At 44.7% G+C, this 19977-nt stretch overlaps 1 protein-coding gene across 3 annotated transcripts in view; it reads left to right on the forward strand.

The window, feature by feature from the left end:
• The first annotated feature begins 2666 nt into the window (after nt 1-2666).
• TMOD2 (tropomodulin 2) overlaps nt 2667-19977 on the forward strand; it is a 47700-nt gene continuing 30389 nt past the window's right edge. For all 3 annotated transcript variants that reach the window (XM_034994891.1, XM_034994892.1, XM_034994893.1), the window contains exons 1-3: nt 2667-2793; nt 16375-16569; nt 18060-18216. In XM_034994891.1, coding sequence (XP_034850782.1) covers nt 16444-16569; nt 18060-18216 — 283 coding nt within the window. In that variant the 5' untranslated portion in view covers nt 2667-2793; nt 16375-16443. The remainder of the gene's footprint in view (nt 2794-16374; nt 16570-18059; nt 18217-19977) is intronic.

The raw sequence follows: 19977 nt of genomic DNA on the forward strand, positions 1-19977 counted from the left end.
AAAATTTTTCACTTTCTATCAAGTGACATTTACTGTTGACCTATCAGCTTCCTTGCCTGCACAAAGACAGTAGATAAGATTATACGTAAGGTCCCTTCCAGCTCGAGCTGTTTCAAATGTACATTTTCATTTTCGAAAAAGCAAGTTGATAAATTAAACCTACAAGATATGATCCAGGAATTATGATGGGTTTCAGCTGACAAGTCCTAGGCATGGCTGACATCCTTCTTGCCCTTAAAAAGTTTTAGACATGAGTATTAGATTTAAAGAACCAAACAAACTGGAACTGATCATATCTTTCCATTAAGTTTTAACTATTAAAAATAGAAAGGTCAAATGTTCTACCTTCCTGCCTCTTTCGTTAACATCTACTAGCTTCTAGCCCTCATGGTACAGACAGAGGTTGATTAGAAGTTCTTTTTCATAACTTCCTTTCGTTTGGTGTCAGCATCCTCCTGGAGCTCATACATGGCTCTGTGACTGTCACAGAGCTCTCGTAACTTTGCTTTTGCTGCCAACTATGACTTTAACTTAAGAAATCATTTCTATGCTTGCTACCTTTCACAGACTTCATCCGAAGTAATTCTCCATTCATTTCATCACACAAAGGCATTTTCCTTGTGGGGAACCACAAGAAAACCAAAGAGAAAGATGGTACACCACTGAGTATTGTTGCTATATCAAACCTTTGCTACTCTTTCTTTCAATCTGAATAAAATTGTTTTATTACTTTAAGCTTAGGCCTACCATCAGCTTTCTCTGGGAATACTGCTGGCTTGATTTGTAAGCAGTCCTGTTCTTATTTAACAGAGGCTATGATTGGTGATAAATTTATGCACAACACAAAAAAGTCAAAGATATCATGTCTCCCAGGACATTTGGAATAACAAATGACAAGAAAACTTGGGAGCGTGATTTAAGCAGGTTTGGTCACACCTCCATTTCATTTCACTATTTCCAGATCAGATGTGTCATCCTGGTGAAGAGGCCCAGGGTACAATCCATTACCACCGTTGAAAGTGGAAAGCACCTCCAGTGTGCCATTGTTCATCCGGCTAGTTCCAAGAGCCTTAGAGAATTAACTGTTTTCTGATTCATCCTACCTTCTGGGGAAGGCATGGCCCTGTTTTGAAATGTACAAAGGAAAGAGTGCTGAGAGTGCCTCTTTGGGGAAGGCCAAGAATGCACAGGGTGGAAGGAGAGAAGATAGGCTTAATTATCAACTAGATGACCCTGAGTAAGTCATATCACCTCTCTGTGCCTCTTAGAAATTTGGGGAAAATCCTTACTCTGTATCTCACAGATTGTTGCCAAAATCAAATGAGAACATGAATAGGAAAGTATTTTCACAAATGCAAAATTGTGTTGTTACTATTTTCAAATATGGAATTTCCTCTGCTTTTTTTTTTTTTTTTTTTTTGCCACATGATACCTGCCTAGGTCATGCCAGACTATGATGCTGTTTCACCTCCATTCACCCTTTGACTACTTCAGGCAGATTACACCAGCAATGTTTTATCCATCTCTTTGGTTTATTTTCCTTCCATCACATCCCTAAGATGCAAATCTCACCATAAGGTGAAATACTGCATGGTGGCTACTTACAAAAGTCAACATACTTAAACTGTCCAGATAAATGCTACATACAAGAGTTGCACTAGAATAATGCAAAAGAGGTTCAAAAAGGAGTGAGAGCACATCTAATTAGAGAAAGCTTCTGGAAGATAATCCCATTATGCCACGTATTTTAGGAATTTCGGTCTTAGTCCAATGTCACCCCACCCCGCTTTCTTGCCTCAGAGACAAGAGCGTATTTTCTCTATCTTTGTAGCTCCCAAGGACCTGGCAGAGAGAACATTTCAGTACGTTCCGGGATGAAGTGAACTGGCTAAACGGCTGATAATAACAAGCGAGGTGGGTTTTAACATTTATCTGTCCAGCCCAATGAAGCTCACCTGTTTTTAACTTAGTATTATAGGTAGGGCTTTCCAGGCAAGAAGTGTGCCCAGGAACACCCCGTAACTTCCAAGGAAGGAACTTTATTGCGGATGTGTTAAGTGCCCAACACAGGTGCTTTCATATATGCACCATTTAATATGGGTTTAGTCCTCACAATGTATCTTCAGGCTTTAAGTCTATTTTACAGATGAGGATGCTAAGACTCGAGAGAGGCTGCGTTGTCCAGTCTAACATCTAGTAAAAGCCACTGCGTGTGCACGAGCTCTTCAATACCCCAACCCCCAAACGTTAAATCAGCCTCGCTCAACCCCACCTGCTTACCTCCCTCCTTTCAGGCATCTACTCCAGCTACTACTCCTTCCCCCGTCCCCGCCCCAGGCCCAGTAAAGCCAGTAAAAACTAGGTCTTAAGGCTTCCGCGTAAAGATGTTCACTCACCCAACTGCTCCTCAGGCTTGAAAAGCCTTTGCCACCCATCCTATCCGTAGCCCCGAGCTTCTCAAAAGAGCCTGCACAGCCTTTTCCCAAGGCTGAGGTCCTCGTCGCCTGCAGAGCGGTGGCGGGGGCGGGACGTAGAGTCCGGGAGAGGACACCTGCAGGGGAGGACACCGCAGGGGGTCCCGCCTCCGTGCGGCCGCGGCGCGTCGCCGCGAACTACGCTTCCCAGGCTGCTCCGCTGCCGCCGCGCCCTCGGCGCCGCGCCCGGCGGGGAGCCGCCTGTTGATCGCCGCGCTCGCCCCGACCGCGGCGCCGCCCCTGCCCGGCGGTCCCCGCTACCTCCGGGCGGACGGACCGACTGCCCGCACCGCCGGCTCCGGGATGGGCGCACGGACGGGTGAGCGCGCGGGGAGGGGGGGGGCGGCGGGCGAGGCGCGGTGTGCAGACCTCCGCCCGCCAGGCGGGGCGGCGGCTCCCTCCCAGCGGGCTGGAGGATGCTCCGCGCCGTCCGCGCTCGGCCGGGCGAGTGCCCAGAGCCAGGGCCGCCTGTAGCCTCCGCGGCCGGGCGGGCTGTGCGGGGCGGCGCGGGCAGGGGGCCCCTGCGGGCGTGTGGGTCCCACGCTCCGCACTGCGGCTCCGCAGCCTCGGCAGCCCGCCGGGCCGCTGCAGTGAGGGCGCGGTCTCCTGCCTTCCTCGCGCTGCGCGGCTGGGTTTTTCCACGCTGGGCTTTGTTCCCCACTTTCCCCTCTCCTGTGAACGTTAGACAGGCTCCTGGAGCCCGGTGCCTCTCACTGCGTCGTTAAAGCGGGCGACGGGGAAGGATGCATTGCGGCTGGCGTCTTAAGATCCCTGGAGCTGTCACCCGCAGGGCGTTTCAGCCTCTGGAAAAGCGGCGTTCAGGGAGCGGCCTGATGCAGGTCCTCAGACCTTTATTTTTTTTCCTGGTTAAGGTCATGGTAGCATGTGCTCCCTGAGTCTTCCTAAATTTTCCCTGTTGATCCGCAGAAATGAAGATGGATTTTAAAAATAATAATATTAATAAAAGGCTTCTAATGGGAATTTTTACTTAAACCGTTCCAAGGTGGGAAGGTGATGCAGGCAAAATGCAAATTAGCAATGAAGGAGGTCGTGAATGCTACGGCTTTATCTTGCCCATTAAACAGCCGAATCACAAGGCACTTGAGAAGGGAAGAAAAAGAACATCAGAGGAGGTATTTTTCAAATCAGGTTTCTGTCCTAGCTCTACCATTAAGGAGCTGAGGGACTCTGGGCAAGCCCTTTCACCTCTCTGAGTCTGTCTATCCGTGTAAAATGGGGCGTTTGGGCTACATGATTTCTAAACCTCTGTTCTTCCAAGATTCTCATATCAGGGGACTGAAGATATGCGGTTGCTTATGTTCAACACCATTACAAAAAGCCTGATTGTGACAGAACGAGTGGCTTTACCCTAGTGAGGAGGAAAGATTTTTCAGGGCTTAGGTAATCTGATTAAAAAAAAAAAAAAAAAGCAACTGATTTTCTCTATCTACTTTCTTCAGTCTAACCCAATAAATACGTATTATAGCCATTTTAATTTTTACAGAACTGTAAATTGGTAGGCAGCATGTGTTTGTTTTTGTTTTTAATTTGCTGAAGGTGAAGTTGTGAGATGGGCTGGTAGATGGAGAAGCAAATGGCTCCTAGGGTCTAGACTAAAGTGGTCAGATGTCGTCAGCAAGGACATGGGGGAAAGCCCCAGCAAGAAGTAACCAGAGAGCATATGCACTGAGGAAAGAGAGGATGGGTACTGATGGGTCATTGTTTGAATAATACACAATGAAAGGAATACAAGAACCAGAAAACCAGTGCTATGCAAACCCTAACATAACTGATTCAGGCAAGGACTCATCCATGGGTTCAAAACCTTTGAGTGAGAGGTTGTTGGAGAATAGGATTATCTCACCATGGATTACCTCGAGAAAATATGTCCTTACAATGGAAACAGGAGGAGGTCATCACCTCTGCCTAGTGATCAAGCTTACCAGCATCTAGTAGGAGTCTCCTGTTGGGATGCAATAAGATCATGACTTCGCCTATGCAGTGTTCCTGCCAAAAAGACTGGAAAGTCGAGTTTGGGAGTGTGGAGTTTTGTAGATTAAAATACTCAAGTGATGTAACAACCATTTCAGATGTATGAACTTTGGATCCTAGATCAGAAAAAAAAAAAAAAAGCTCTAAAAGGTGATTTGGAGACAATTGGAAAAATTTTAACATGGACTGCATATTACATAATATGATGGAATTACTTTTCATTTTCTTACGCACAGTAGTGGTACTGTGGTTATGTAGGACACTGTGGTTCTTCGTGTGAGGTGCAGGTATTAGAGGAAATGTGTCGTGATATTTGCAACTTTCAGGTAGTTCAGGGGCAACAAGTCTAAGGGTGGGGGAGCAAGCTCAGGAATGTGGCAAAATGACAGTGAATCTAAGACAATGGTACGCAGGTGTTTGTTATACTGTTCTTTTATCTTTTCTGTAAGTGTGGACTTTTTAAATTAAAGTGGGAGAGAGCAGTGAAATTAGAGAGTACATAAAGAGAACTAGGTGGTTAGTGACACACAGCTGCAGTGAATCTGTGGCTTTGAGTTTCCAGGATTTAAGTCCTATTGGAGGTGTAAGTGGGCTCAGGGCAAGTTCCCTTTCTTGGTTTGTTTTGGCTACTGTCAATCATTTATTCTTTTTTTTTTTAAGATTTTATTTACTTATCCGACAGAGAGAAAGAGAGCATAAGCAGGGGAAGTGGCAGGCAGAGGGAGAGGGAGAAGCCGGCTCCCCACTGAGCAGGGAGCCCCACGTGGGGCTCGATCCCAGGACCCTGGGATCATGACCTGAGCCAAAGGCGATGCTCAACCGACTGAGCTACCCAGACACCCCACAATCATTTATTCTTAAGATACTGCATCCCCTGGGGTGCCTGGCTGGTTCAGTGGATAGAGCATGCATCTCTTGATCTCGGGGTTGTGAGTTCGAGCCCCATATTAGGTGTGGAACCTACTTTAAACAAAAGAAAGGGAGAAAAAAAGATACTGCATCCCCTAATTCCAACCTCAAAGCATTAATAATTCCCAAACCTTTGAAATGCCAGTTCTACTCAAGAATCATCCTGAAAACACTGTCCCTTTCCTCTCTACATTCAAGATTTATGTCCGTATAGAAGGAAGTTCCTGGTAGTAGATCTTTATATTTTGAGTTAGGGGAGTGTTGGGGGAAAGAACAGATCCAGCCTTTTGACGGAACAGAAGGTGTAGGGTTTCCTCTCATTCTCTTTATTTGTAAATCACATACAACCAAATGGTTTCTTATAGACTATAAGTGGTTCGAAGAGGTTCGTAGAAGGCATGTGCAGAGGAAAACAAAATCAACTCTTAAGATACAGCACAATTTTATACAGAGCCTTTTGCTGCAAAGAGACTTTTGCTATGGGGCGCCTGCGTGGCTCAGTCCTTAAGCGTCTGCCTTCGGCTGTGTTCCCTCTCTCGCTGTGTCTCTCTCTGTCAAATAAATAAATAAAATCCTTAAAAAAAAAAGAGAGAGAGACTTTTGCTATACCTGGAATATACATGCTTTTATGTTTTGCCTCCTGTTTCGGCATCAGTGCTATCCATCTCTTTAAGTATGTTGCCAGGTTTCCCCTACTGACCTCTGGATAGAGTGGCAACGAGAAGGTCAGTTCTAGGACCGTGGGTAATAGGAGCTCATGAAACAGGGCACAAGGCCAGCTGTGCCAAGCCTGGAGATGAGTAAGGAGCAAATCTGAGGTACCAGCCCTACAAGGCCTCTCATCAGAGCAGTTGGAGGGGTCTAGAGTCTAGTAAGCTGGGCTGCTGTTCAGCCAGTAAATGCAGGGACAGCCATCCCTGTTGTTTAGAGCTGACAGCCATTCTGACAGGGCAGTGCCCATTCCATACCATTCGCTAAGTCTTGTGCACATCATCTTGATAAGCAGTCGTGAGTCAAGGTACACATAGTACCAGTACGGTACAACAAAACGTTGGTCAAAACCTGGCTGGAGTACAGAGACCAGAGTAAGAGATAAGATAGGTGAGTCAAAGACTACATAAGCAGGCAGGAGCCAGGGAGGCATGGGAATCAAAAGACAGAAAGTAGAGAACACATAGTGTGCTAGTCAGGAAGTGAGAAGCCATCAATTCCTGAAAGCAAGGTGAACTAACAGACACAGATACCCACGTGCGAGGCAAGGAGCTGGAAGTCGGGAAATAGGAACTCCTCGGAAAACAGAGAATGGGGCCAGACAAAGGGATAAGGCAGCAGCAGGAAGTAGGATCTGCCAAGAGAATTAGAAACCAGGTAGCAGTCTGGGCAGAGTCTAAGACTTCCATGCTAATGAGCTTCTGCCTCAACCAGGAAGTGCTTGGCTGCTTCCTACCAGGTGGAAACCTATCTCCTCCTTTGGCCAGCCTCTACATGGTGGCTCACTACACCTGGTAACGCTGACCCAGGGCTCTTAGAAGATGCTGCCTCTCTATATTCAACAGATCCTGACAAGGATAACAGAGGGAACAGATACTCCAAATAAAAGACTATTCCCAGACCAAGGACAAAAGAGAAATGGCTTTGACTGAGGGCGTGTATGTGTGTGTACTAGGCACAATGCCTAGTATACACATTATCACATTAAGCATCCCCTCCACCTTCTGAGATAAATACTGTTCTTTGCCTGTTTTACAGAGGAGAGCACAGAGGCTTGGAGAGGTTTCACTTGCCCACAGACCTGTAACGATCACACACAGACCTGTAACGATCACACCCAGTGCTGGTTGACTCCAAGGCCCCTGCTTTAAGTCTTCTGAACCTGGAGTGGGGGTGGTTCACTGGTGGGCACATTGTTTTAAAAGGAGACTGTTTTCAAGCAAAATTTGAGCTATGGCAACTTTTGTGTGGCAAGTTTGGGAAGTTAAGACCACACAGTCTCAAGATACAAACTCTTCAGGGCACCTGGGTGGCGCAGAAGGTGTCTGCCTTCTGCTTAGGTCATGATCCCAGGGTCCTGGGATCGAGCCCTGCATCGGGCTCCCTGGTCCGTGGGAAGCCTGCTTCTCCCTCTCCCACTCCCCCTGCTTGTGTTCCCTCTCTCGCTGTGTCTCTCTCTGTCAAATAAATAAATAAAATCTTAAAAAAGAAAAAAGATACAAACTCTTCATTCTGGTAAGATCTGTTCCTCATTTCCCTTTCAGCTTGTTCCCTTCAATTGCCCTGTCATACTTTTTGCCTGAAATTCCTCCTTATCCCGCCCCATTCTCTGTCCTTCATCCCCTGCAAGTATTCCCAGAATATGACAGGAGCCATTTGGTTGTTAAAAAAAAGAGAGAGAGAGAGAAACAGACATGACTGGACCATCTTCAAATAGCTAGATTTTGGGGCATGTGGGTGGCTCAGTCAGTTAAGCGTCTGCCTTTAGCTCAGGTCATGATCCCAGAGTCTTGGGATGGAGCCCCATGTCTGGCTCCCCGCCCAGTGGGGAGTCTTCTCCCTCTGCCCCTTCCCCTGCTTGTGCTCCTGCACTCTCTCTCTCTCTCAAATAAAATCTTTTAAAAAAACCCCAAATAGCTAGATTTCAAAACACAGGCTATGTGTTTTGTACATGTTTTTGTATTTGCCTACAGCTAGAAAGGAATTAAATATATAGGAACAACTCATGTCTTGTTGGAGGATATGATGATAATGTTGATTTTGTTCTAATTTACTAATTTTAGAAAATGTAGATTTGACCCTTATGCAGTTTGGTTCACTGATTATTTAAGAACTATTATGAAATATTGAAGATTTATAATAGAGAATAATAACTTCTCATTTCCCTACCCCTACTTGGGAATAAATCATCACCACTGTAGTTGAAGCCCGAGCCCCCCTTCTCCAGGCAACCTCCTCCCCCGCCCAGTGTGATGTATGTCCTTTCCATGTGTAGTCCTATGTAACTTTCCTAGAAATCTATGTCCTCCGACATGACTTATGGTATTGTTTTGCCAGTTTAAAAAACTTTTCACTAGGTTTTTAAGAGTATTTTTTGTTTATTCTTTTGCAAAAATTAGTCTCTGATTTGGACAGGGCTTAATAAATAGGGCTGCTTGTTTTGGCTTTGGTTCCAAGTCTTTGTGTGTAGGCAGGGCCAAAGGCTGTGCACTTGGTGTGGTATCTGATTTTCCTCTTTCATACTGCAGTTATATGAATAAGGAAGTGGAAAGAGAAGCAAAGAAAGCTATACCCCTTGTTTTCCTTCCTAGAGCCTGTGTCTTTGGGTAACAGAAGAGTTAATGGGCGGCCCAAGCATTCTTCCTTCAGCTCTAGTCCTAACTCCTGTTTTCCATCTTCCTAACTGACTTGGTGTACATTTCCACCTGGACTCCGGAAAGCCTTGCTGGGCACTTGCTTCATCCCAGCATGTATGTCAGTATCTTGTTGCATGTTGAGTGCTTGCCATGGGACAGACACTCTGCTGGAGGTGAGGCTGCTGCAGTGCTTTGTGCAGACTTTCCACTGTGGCATCTCTAACAGGAGAGAACAGATGTGAACCTTTGTGGGGCCCAGGCGGGGGCTAAAACAGGCCAGCCAGCCATGAGCCAGAAATCTGCAATTTGACCTTAAAAGCCCGGTGAATGCTGCATTCTTCTCCACAGTATATCTGTATTTTGTATTAAACAGTTGTAACTGGCTCTCCCCCAAATCTTAAGTCAAAGTTGTGCTCCGGGAGGATGCACTATTTTTTTCTTCTCTGACTTTGACACCCCCTCATTTATGCAACATATGCAATTTGTCTTAACAGGTACTGTTACATAGTATTAACATGTTATTGTAACTACTTGCCCTGCTAAACTGTAAGTTTGGTTGGGGCACAGGATACCATTTGTTTTGTTCACTGCTGTTGTCCCAGCAGTATCTGGAAACGATAGGCTTTCAGTAGATACTTGTTGAATGAATATACAAACCTGAGCTTGAGAAGCCTAAGACTATAAAGAATTACCATGTTGTCCCTGTCTTCTGGGAGTTTGTGGTATAGCTGAAGAGAAAACCATATATGTAACGAACATGAAAAGATAACAAGAAAGCAAGAGATGAACACCAAATTGGTGACAGTGTGAATTTAGGAAGAGGAGCAATTTCTGTGGTCTTAGGTGGCCTCAGAAAGTTCTATGACACAGAGTAGAGGCACTGCAAAAAATGGAATGAACTCTGGACCAGTGGGTAACTTCACCTCTGTGCTCATTTTCTTCATTTGCATTTGTTGGATGCCTACTTTGGGTCAAGACTTATGTTGGGGCACCTGGGTGGCTCTGTTGGTTAAGTGTCTGCCTTCGGCCCAGGTCATGATCCCGGGGTCCTGGGATGGAGCCCTGGATTGGGCTCCCTGCTCAGTGCGGAGTTGCTTCTCCCTCTTACCTTTACATAAAATTAAAAAAAAAAAAAGACTGTGTCCTTACAGAGATTAGTGAGGAAGACAGAGATAAAACAAGCAATGATAATAAAGTCAAGAGCTGTGATCAAGGGTTATGCCATGGGGGAGGGAAGTGACCCAGACCTTGTCTCTGTGTCTGAACAAGGCCTCCCTGAGGAATTGAAGCTTACATGAGACCAGAAGATGAATTAAGACAGCATCCAACTGAGGAGGGTGGGGGTAACTAGTGCTCTGAGCAGAGTGAGCAGCATAAGGCACGATCCAGGAATTGGAAGTGGTCCAGGAGGCTGGAGCCAGGAGGAGATAGAGAGTGTGGTGCAGGATGAGGTTGATGAGGATGACAGGGGCCATACTGTGAATTTGATCCTTATCCTCAAGGCAATTGGAAGCCGCTGGAGGACTTTAAGTTTGTTTAAAAAAGGGCAAACTTGTTTAAAAAAGATCACTTTGGGGGCGCCTGGGTGGCTCAGTCATTAAGTGTCTGCCTTCGGCTCAGGTCATGGTCCCAGGGTCCTGGGATCGAGCCCCACGTCGGGCTCCCTGCTCTGAGGGAAGCCTGCTTCTCCCTTTCCCACTCCCTCTGCTTGTGTTCCCTCTCTCGCTGTGTCTGTCTCTGTCAAATAAATAAAATCTTAAAAAAAAAAATCATTTTGACCATTTGTGTGGAGAATGGATGGAGAGTGGGTAAGGCTGGATGTGGCAGTACAGACAAGTCCAGTAGGTGGATTCTAACACGTTTAGGTAAGGACAGGATTTGGTGATTGATGGGGAGGGGGCGGGGAAGACAAGGAAAAGAAGGTGTCAAGGATGGCTCCCTGGTTTCTTGGCACCAACTGGAAATTCTAGAGTAGAGGAAGCCGTTTGGTAGGACAAATGATGAGAGTCCTCAGAGGTGCTGGAGGCAGCCAAGTAAAGATGTTGGTTTGGCAGTTAGAAATATTTGGATCTAGCCCTCAGGAAAAAAGTCTAGGACAAAGATAGGGATTTAGGGGTCTTTAACATATGGATTATAGTTAAAACTCTGGAGACAGTGAGTTCCCCAGGGAGAATGATAGTGTGAGAAGAGAAATGCTAAAACAGGACTATTGAGGATGCCAGCATCTAAAGTGGAGGAAGAGGAATTGCCAAGATAGAGTGAGCAGGGAAGTGAGAGAAAAACCATCTATGCTGCTGGACTGCATGATCTCTAAGGCCTCAGTCAGCTCTGACATTCTGTGGTCCTGAAGAGCTGGGATTTGAGCCAGGTCTCAAAAGCAGAGCCCATGGATAGGCCATGAGAATAGAGAAGGGCATTCCAAGGAATATTACCATCTCAGCCAAAGTCCCAACAAGAAACAGAGGACACACTCAAACTGGATCATTTGAAACAGTTTTAATAAAGAGGCTATTTACAAAGAGGTAGGGTGGGTTTAGGGAATCCAGTAAGGCAGAAATCTGGTGCTAGCCACAGCAGAGACCCTTCACCACCCCCAGGCCTGAAGTCCGCTGAAGGGGAGAGCAGCTGAATATAAAGAGCTGCCTGAGAGGAGATGTGGCCTTCTGGACCAACCTCCGTCTCTCCCTGCCCTCCAGCTTCTTGCCAGGGCCTGCTGCTGGCCAAACGTAAGCCCAAGAACAAGAGAGCCCATGGATGCAGTATAAATACATTATATTCCTGGGGCACAGAGCAAGGTGGAGAGTGGATGTAGAAGGGCAAACAGAAGATATCCATAACAATTATCTCGAAAAATGGAAATATATGGGTAAGAGGGTGTATTCATTTCCTATTGCTGCTGTCACAAATTCAGTGGCTTAAGACAACAAGGATTTATTATGTTACAGTTTTGGAGGTTAAAAATCCAAGACTGGTTTCACTGGGCTAACGTCATGGTGTCAGCAGGTCTGCACTCCTTTCTGAAAGCTCTAGAAGAGAATCCATTTCCCTTTCTTTCCCAGCTTCTAGAGGCCGGCCACATTTCTTGGCTCTCAGCCCCTTCATCCGTCTTCAAAGCCAGCAATCACATCACTCCGACCCTCTGCTTCTGTCATCACATCTCCTCTGGCTCTCCTGCCTTCCTCTTCCTGCTTTTAAGAGCCCTTGTGATTCTGTTGGACCCACCCAGATAATCCAGGATAATCTCCCTATTTTAAGATCCTTGATTTAACCCACCTGGTCCCTTTTGCCATGTAAAGTAACACATTCCCAGGTCCTAGAGGATTCGTATTTGGACATCTGTAGGGCGGTCATTATTCTACCTATCACAGAGAGCCAGTAAGCCTTTTTGGCTGGAGTAGAGTAACTCCCTGGGAAAGTAATGAAGACAGAAAGCAGAAAGTGCAAACTGACGCCAAATTATGGGAGTTTTGGATGCTAGACTGTCTGAATTTCATTCTGTAGACAAGAGGGAGCCATCGGAAGTCCTTACCCAGAGAAGTGGCTTTTTAGCAGTGTAAAGAGAGATGACCTGATTGTGGTGTTCTAGTGGCTTACGGGGAAGAACAGAAACCTTTCAAGATGCCATTATGATAGTTTGGGCCCAAAGGACAAAGATGCAAAACAAGAGAGACAGGAAGAAGGGGTGGTGTGAAAAGTTCTGTGCAGGGCGCCTGGGTGGCTCAGTCGGTTAAGCGACTGCCTTCAGCTCAGGTCATGATCCCAGCGTCCTGGGATCGAGTCCCGCATTGGGCTCCCTGCTCAGCGGGGAGTCTGCTTCTCTCTCTCTCTGTGTCAAATAAATAAATAAAATCTTGAAAAAATGAAAACAAAAACAAACAAAAAGTTCTGTGCAGTCAATCTACAGGAGATGCTAACCAAGTGGCCATGGAAAGAAGAGGGAGAATTGAAGGGTGGTCCAAGTTTTTAAAGTGTATGACTGGTAGGTTAATGGTATGATCTAGAAAATCAGGAGAGCAAGTCAGTTTCATAGAAAGATGTGAAATTAGGAGTATAGTTGTAGAATCCTGGACTAGAAATACAAACAGAATCTTACCAGGTCTAAGATATCACCAATTTAAAACACATCAACGTTTTATGTACCACTAAGGAAAAAAATGCTACCAGCTAAAATATGATGCTTGCTTCCTTAAAAATATAATTTTCACTTTATTGAAAGAACAGTTTTAGACTTACATGTAGACTTTTTTGAAATCTTTTAACATACATACAAAAATTGCATATATTTAAAGTGTACAGTTTGCTAAATTTTAACATAAGCACGCACCTGTGAAACCACCACATCAAGGTAGTGAATAAACATATATATAACTCAGAATTTTCCTTATGTCCCTTCATGATCCCTTCCTCTGCCCCTCCCTACCTCTCTCTCTTCCATCCCCAAGCAACTACAAATTTGCTTTCTGTCATATAAATTACAGTCTCTAGCATTTGAGATAAATGGAGTCATACCCTATGCATTCTTTTGGGTCTGGCTTCTTTCATTCGATATAATTATTTTGATGTGCATCCATGTTGTGTGTTTCAGTAGTTCATTCCTTTTTACTTCTGAATAGATTTCATAGTGTGGATATGCCATGATTTGTTTTTCCATTCACCCACCAATGATCATTCAGTTTATTTACAGTTTTTGGCTTTTTGAAATAAAGCTGCTATGAATAGATTTTTAAAATTATAGATCACCCTGGGCATGCAATTGAAATGAATTGATTAATATTCTTAAAAGTTCTTCACATTTCGAGTGTAACTTTTTGAATCACTTTGTTTATTAACATATAATGTACTATTTGTTTCAGGCGTTCAGGTCTGTGATTCTACAGTCTTACACAATTCACAGTGTTCACCATAGCACACACCCTCCCCAATGTCCATCACGCAGCCACCCCATCCCTCCCACCCCCCTCCACTCCAGCAACCCTCAGTTTGTTTCCTGAGATTAAGAGTCTCATGGTTTGTCTCCCTCTCTGGTTTCGTCTTGTTTCATTTTTCCCTTGTTTCTCAAATTCCTCATATCAGCGAGATCATATGACACTTGTCTTTTCTCTGATTGACTTATTTCTCTTAGCATAATACCCTCTAGTTCCATCCATGTCATTGCAAATGGCAAGATTTCATTTTGTGATGGCTGCATAATATTCCATTGTATATATACCTTTGATTCACAATCATGAATGTCTGTTTTTTTCCACCCAGTATCTCCTCTGTGCCATCAAGAGTGGTAATTTTTTTAAAAACCTGTAAAAGAACTATAAGCCATTACTGCTGGGCACTTAAGCCCACTCTGTAATTATGTGGAACTAACTTAACCTGCATCTTCCTTTGAGAGTGTCGCTAAACATGCCTGAGTTGCCACCTGTCTCACTCCCCATTAGGTTTTAAAAGTCCACTATTTTTACAAGTCCCTGGGATTTTTTTTTCTCCCAAATCCCTGACACCCATTCTTCTAGTTTTGAAGCTGGTTCTTTTGATTTTATGCATTCATAGGCAATGTCAAGTACATCTTGACTGCCGCTGGGCCCATAGTAATCGTAGGATCATCAATTATAAAACACATCTGCATTTCAAAATGTTAAATGTGGGAAACTGTGTAACTTCAAGTCCATTAAGAAGGATGGTTCAGGGCGCCTGGGTGGCTCAGTCGGTTAAGCGACTGCCTTTGGCTCAGGTCATGATCCTGGAGTCCCTGGATCGAGTCCCGCATCGGGCTCCCTGCTCAGCAGGGAGTCTGCTTCTGACCCTCCTCCCTCTCATGCTCTCTGTCTCTCATTCTCTCTCTCGCAAATAAATAAAAAAATTAAAAAAAAAAAAAAGGATGGTTCAACCAGTTCATTTGATGGTTAAGGGCTTGGCAGATTTAGTTCTGTGCCCAGTGTCACATAATTAGTGGTAGCTGGGGCCAAAACAAAATTTCTATGATCTAATTGGTCTCTGACTTTAGTGGGATGGTTTTTGGGGGAGGGTTCTGTTTATTTATTAATTTTACTGTACTATAGCAATGAAAGCTTAAAAGAAGGCTGGCCAATGGAAAAAAGTCACGTTTTACATAGAAAAGACACCCAAACAGAAAACCACAAACTTGAATGTGGTGAACTAGTAAGAGAGAGAAAAAACATTCCAGTAACCCTTCAGCGGCTCACCTTCAACTGGTTTCTTCCTATGCCAACCCATTCTTCATTCTTACCTTTTGAATTACTTTATGGAAAAAATGGGCTTCTCAGATGATTCCTCTGGTTTTAAACATTTGTGGCAGCTCCCCATGTCCAACAGAATAGAGCCCAGGGTCCTTGGCAGGGCTTATAGGGAAGGCCCTTCACACATGTCCCTTTCTGGTCTTTAGCTCTTTCCTCTCTCTGTAGCACACCAACCGTTCAATAAATTCAATAAAATCCCATCGTCCACCTTCTTATCTTTGTGCCTTTGTTTATGCTGTTCCTTTTCTCTGGAATAACCCTTCCCCACCCTCGTCCGCCTATGGTCTCTTCCTTCAAGGCTCAAAGGCAACCTCTTTTTCACAGTTTCCCTTCAATCCCCCCACCTTTACCCAATGATTACTTCCTCATGTGTTTTTAAACCTATTTTATACTTCTGTTCTAACACTTATCAAGTATTTGTGTGTCTCACTGAGCTGTGATCTTCTTGAAGAAGAGGTCACATCTTGTTTATCTTTAGATTTCTGCTTTCTAGATGTGTGCCTGGCAAATAGTAGGTATACAGCAAATTTAATTGCCTTGAAAGATCTGATTGAGTTTAATACCGCCTAGGGAGAAACACAATCAGCTAAGTACCTTGCTATTTCCTAAATGCAATATTATCTTTCTAGAGGAGAGATGGAAAATCCTCTGCAAGAAAGATGGGATTGAGTAAGAATGACATTCTGGGTGGAAGTTTAGCAGTGAGGGGGTATAAAAGAAGGGGTTGAAAGGAGAATGGACTAGAGGTTTAACGAACTAGGGAGCGTGACTAAGGACACAAAAGAAATGGGAATAGAAAGAGCAGGAGATGAGGGAAGAAAAAAAGAGAATAGAAGCGTGGAGAGAGTATGTAGTCAGGATTTTAGAATCTTACTGAGATTAATTGCAGGGAGTCACTGCACAATGCTTTCTCACATGGACGTTCCAAACTCTCTTTCCTGAATGAACCCCATTTTGTATTCTTCACATCACTCTCTCCCTGAAAAGACACAAGTGTGCTTCTTACGACTGCCTTACAATTTGTTCATTGTTTTCCACTGTTTTCTATGGAAAGCTGGAGGAGGCAGAGTAGTGTGGGGGAAAGGCACCCACCACGCTGGGAATCAGGAGGCCTGGCACGTCCCAGCTCTGGAGCCTTGAGCAAGCAACTTAGCCACCTTCACCTCAGAGTCTTTATCTGTCAAGTGGATATTAGTATCTGTCCAGGCTTCCTTTCTGGGTTGTTTGTAAAGATCTAAATTAGTGGAAGAAGCTGTGAGGTTGCTCTGCAAATGGAAGTGATATTACTGATTCGTGGAATTATTCGTCCAATAAAGACTCCATGGGCAGATGGCACAGCCCTTGTCTCCTGTGAATAAGTCCTGTTTGCAGAATAAGATAACAGTGTTTCTTTCTTATTGGTAGTATTCTGAAGTCTCAGGAAGCTGCCCTGTTTAAATGTTCGTGACCCATGAAAAGGGCATATAAGAAGCCATGGCGCTCCCCTTTCAAAAAGAGCTGGAGAAATACAAGAACATTGATGAGGATGAGCTTCTTGGCAAACTCTCAGAAGAGGAACTGAAACAGTTGGAAAATGTTCTTGATGACCTAGATCCCAAGGTTGGTGACCTGGGACTGAAACATGGTGGTCAATGGTAGTAGGGGATAAATGGTGTGGCTTGGTCCTTAAACAATAGTGTAGAAATCCCTTGCCTCCAAATACAAATTCTGCGTTCTTCCCCTGATTGGTTCCGGTCTGACAGATTCATAAAGAACCTCAGTAGCCATGTGTACAATATGATAGGACAAATGTATTTCTCAAAAACCAATTTAATGTAAATGGTAAAAAATATTTTCCATTGCTTGAGAAAGGGCTAGTCGGACTTAAGGAAGAAGAAAGGAAAGAGGAAAAGGGAACAAATTTTAACCAAATTTCTTCTGTGAGGCCATACACTCTACTGGGCATGGAAGCCCTTGGGGTAAATTATATTACACTCATTTCATAATTAAGGGGGACAGACGAAGAGAAGTAATTTACAGAAGATCCCATACTAGTAAACATCAGAGATGATATTTACACCAGGCCTTTAACCCCACAAACAGATCTTTTTTACACCTCATTTTTTTAAAAAAGCATGAATGACTTGAAGTTTTTGGTGATCTCACAACAATGGATGGATTTAAATTATAACAATAATATTATGTAAATTTAAGTGGAGATTCTACTATTTTTATGAGCTCTTGAAAAGCAAAGTAGTTTGTTACAGTGTTTGTTTAGCAAGCACTTTCTTTAGCGCTGATGGTGTTTTTTTAAAATTAGAATCAGAGGCATCCAAAATAGTGATTTTACTATAAAGAAAAATGTCACTAAAAATTATTTATATGATATTCTGATATGCCAGACACTTTGGATATTTTATTTATTTTTAAGAATATTTTTATCTTTGACGGACATTGGGGAGGGTATGTGTTGTAATGAACACTGGGTATTATATAAGACTGCCAAATCACAGACCTCCACCCCTGAAACAAATAATTAAATTAAAAATAAATAAAATAACCCAAAACACAGCCTTAAAAAAAATGTTTTTATTTTTGAACCTTAAGGAAGGAATCACTCAGCTTAGTCAAGCAGGTATCAGCATCTCCCCTAATATTTACTTGTGTGCTGGGATGTTTTCCCAGGAAAGAGGCTAGAAATAAGAGAGTATAGCCATGTTGGCTCCTTGTTAGTCTCTGTATGCCTACCTGGAAGCACCTCAGGTACAGACCTGGCCAAACCCAAGTGTGATCTACGAGGAAGGAGGCCGTGAAGGGTGCCTGGCCTTTTGCTACCACATTCTAGAATGCAGCTGCAGAAGACTCAGAGGCGGCTCTAGCCAGCTGTGTGGGCCTGTGCGCATTAGCAGAAACATCTCAGCACAGAATGGGCCAGGGTAGGGCCTCAGAGATGCGCCAGAGTCCCCAGCCCTCAGTGCACACCTGCATCTCTGCACAGGTATCCTTCTCCCTGCCTCCCCCATAGACAGCTGGGCTGGGGCGGGGGGCCAAGTGACAGAGTATCAGTAGGGCAAACACCTTCCTTCCTGCTCACACCTCTGTCTCATCAGAGTGCACTGCTACCAGCTGGATTCCGACAGAAAGACCAGACCCAGAAAGCAGCCACTGGCCCGTTCGATCGCGAGCACCTCCTCATGTACCTGGAGAAGGAAGCTTTGGAACAGAAGGACAGGGAAGACTTTGTGCCCTTCACTGGAGAAAAGAAAGGTAAGGGCCCCAGGTGCCACATCCTGGGACAAAGGTACTCCTCATATCTTGTCATGGGGGGTCCAGCAAGGGAACTGACCTGGAAGTGGGAAAGAAGCCCAAGAACTGGATTCATAATTAAAAAGAATCATGGCTGGTAGAGACATGCCAGTATACTTTTGTCCAAACCTATAGAATGCGCACCACCAAGAGTGGACCCTAATATAAACTATGGACTTTGGATAATAATGATAGCAATGTAAGCTCATCAGTTGTAACAAACGTCCCACTCAGCTGCACAGTGTCATTGGGGGAGAGCTTGTAAGCGTGGGACAAGGAGTATATGGGAACTCTCTGTACTGTCCTCTACGAACCTAAAACTGCTCCCAAAAAATACAGTTTACTAGTTACAAAAAAAATTATGGCAGAATATGTAAGCTAATTAAATTAATACTTAGAGTGTAAAGGTACTCAAATTAGTTCTGTGAAAAATATCTTAAGCCCCAAAGAAAAAGCTTTGGCAGCATGAGGTAGTATTGTGCCCGAAAGAAGGTCCTATAGGCGTTGGTGCGTTTCTCTTAGCCCAGGGCTTTACTGACCGCAGGCATCCCCTCAAGGCCTTTTTGTTCCATGTCTAGGATAGCTGTGGCACCAGACCCCAACCTAAGATGCTACCGTTAGAGAATGGTGCAGTCAACCATTCCCTCATCCAGCATTTACCAAGCACCCCCTTTGTGCACAGCTATGTGCCAGGTGTTGGCACCACAGTGAATAGGACCCTACCTTGCCCTCAAGGAGCTTGTGGTCTAGTGAGAGAAGCACTGTGATAGTCCTGGTGAGGCTCTGAGGAACAAAGGGATGTTCTTCCATGCCAGGACTGAGCTCAGAACCAAGACCAGGAAAACCCTCCTCCTTAGCTTCCAACCCTAGGCTCCCCTTTGGAGGAAAAGTGGGTACCAACAGCCTGTGTGGTTTCCTCAGCTACAGACAGGGACTTGGGCCCACAGACACTAATGGAATCATCCATAAGCTCATGGCAACTACAGTCTTTTTAAAATGCAGATCAGATCATGTCGCTTCCCTGCTAAAAGTCTCAAATCCTCACTGTGGTCCTCAGGGCCTTGGGAGAGCTCACCTTGCCCACCTCTCTGATCACCTCTCCCCTTCCCTTGCCGAGCCTCGGCCCCACCGTCTGCATTCAGTTCCCCAAACCTGCCGAGTTCTTCTCCCATCCCAGGGTCTTCTCATGATCTCTCCCCTCCGACCCACATCCCCATTTTTCACATTCTAAAAGTCCCAGCTGAAACATCAGGGCCTCGGGCTTTCCCTGACCCTTCTGTCTAAAATAGACCCCTTCTCTCTGCCGTGACACTCATGTATTGCCTTCATAGCACTGTGTTCATCATTTTGTTTATTTACTTTGGGTTTTGTGTGTTTTGTGTGTTTCCCACCTGTGCGCGCTGGCACAGGGGAGCACTTTGATAAATACAGTTTGGATGAATGCTGTTTGGGAGCTTCTGTACAGGGTCCTGGGGCAGCAGGAGCACCCCTCCTCAGGTGGCGTCAGAGCACTGCTGTCTTCTGTTACGCGACATCTGGCTGTCCTCTGAATCATGCTCATTTGATGGATCGTGCACCACTGATTGTGTCAATTTATTAAGAAAGTGAAGTTGGACAGTGACAAATTGGGCAAATAACTAAGAATTGCCATAGAAATACGGAGCTGTTTCTATGGCAGCCTGGCTGCTATTAGACTAAGTTCATTGTGCAAGAAAAATTATA

Source organism: Mirounga leonina, unplaced genomic scaffold (genome assembly GCF_011800145.1).
Source record: "Mirounga leonina isolate KUSES-001 unplaced genomic scaffold, KU_Mleo_1.0 Mir_91, whole genome shotgun sequence".
NCBI lineage: Eukaryota > Metazoa > Chordata > Mammalia > Carnivora > Phocidae > Mirounga > Mirounga leonina.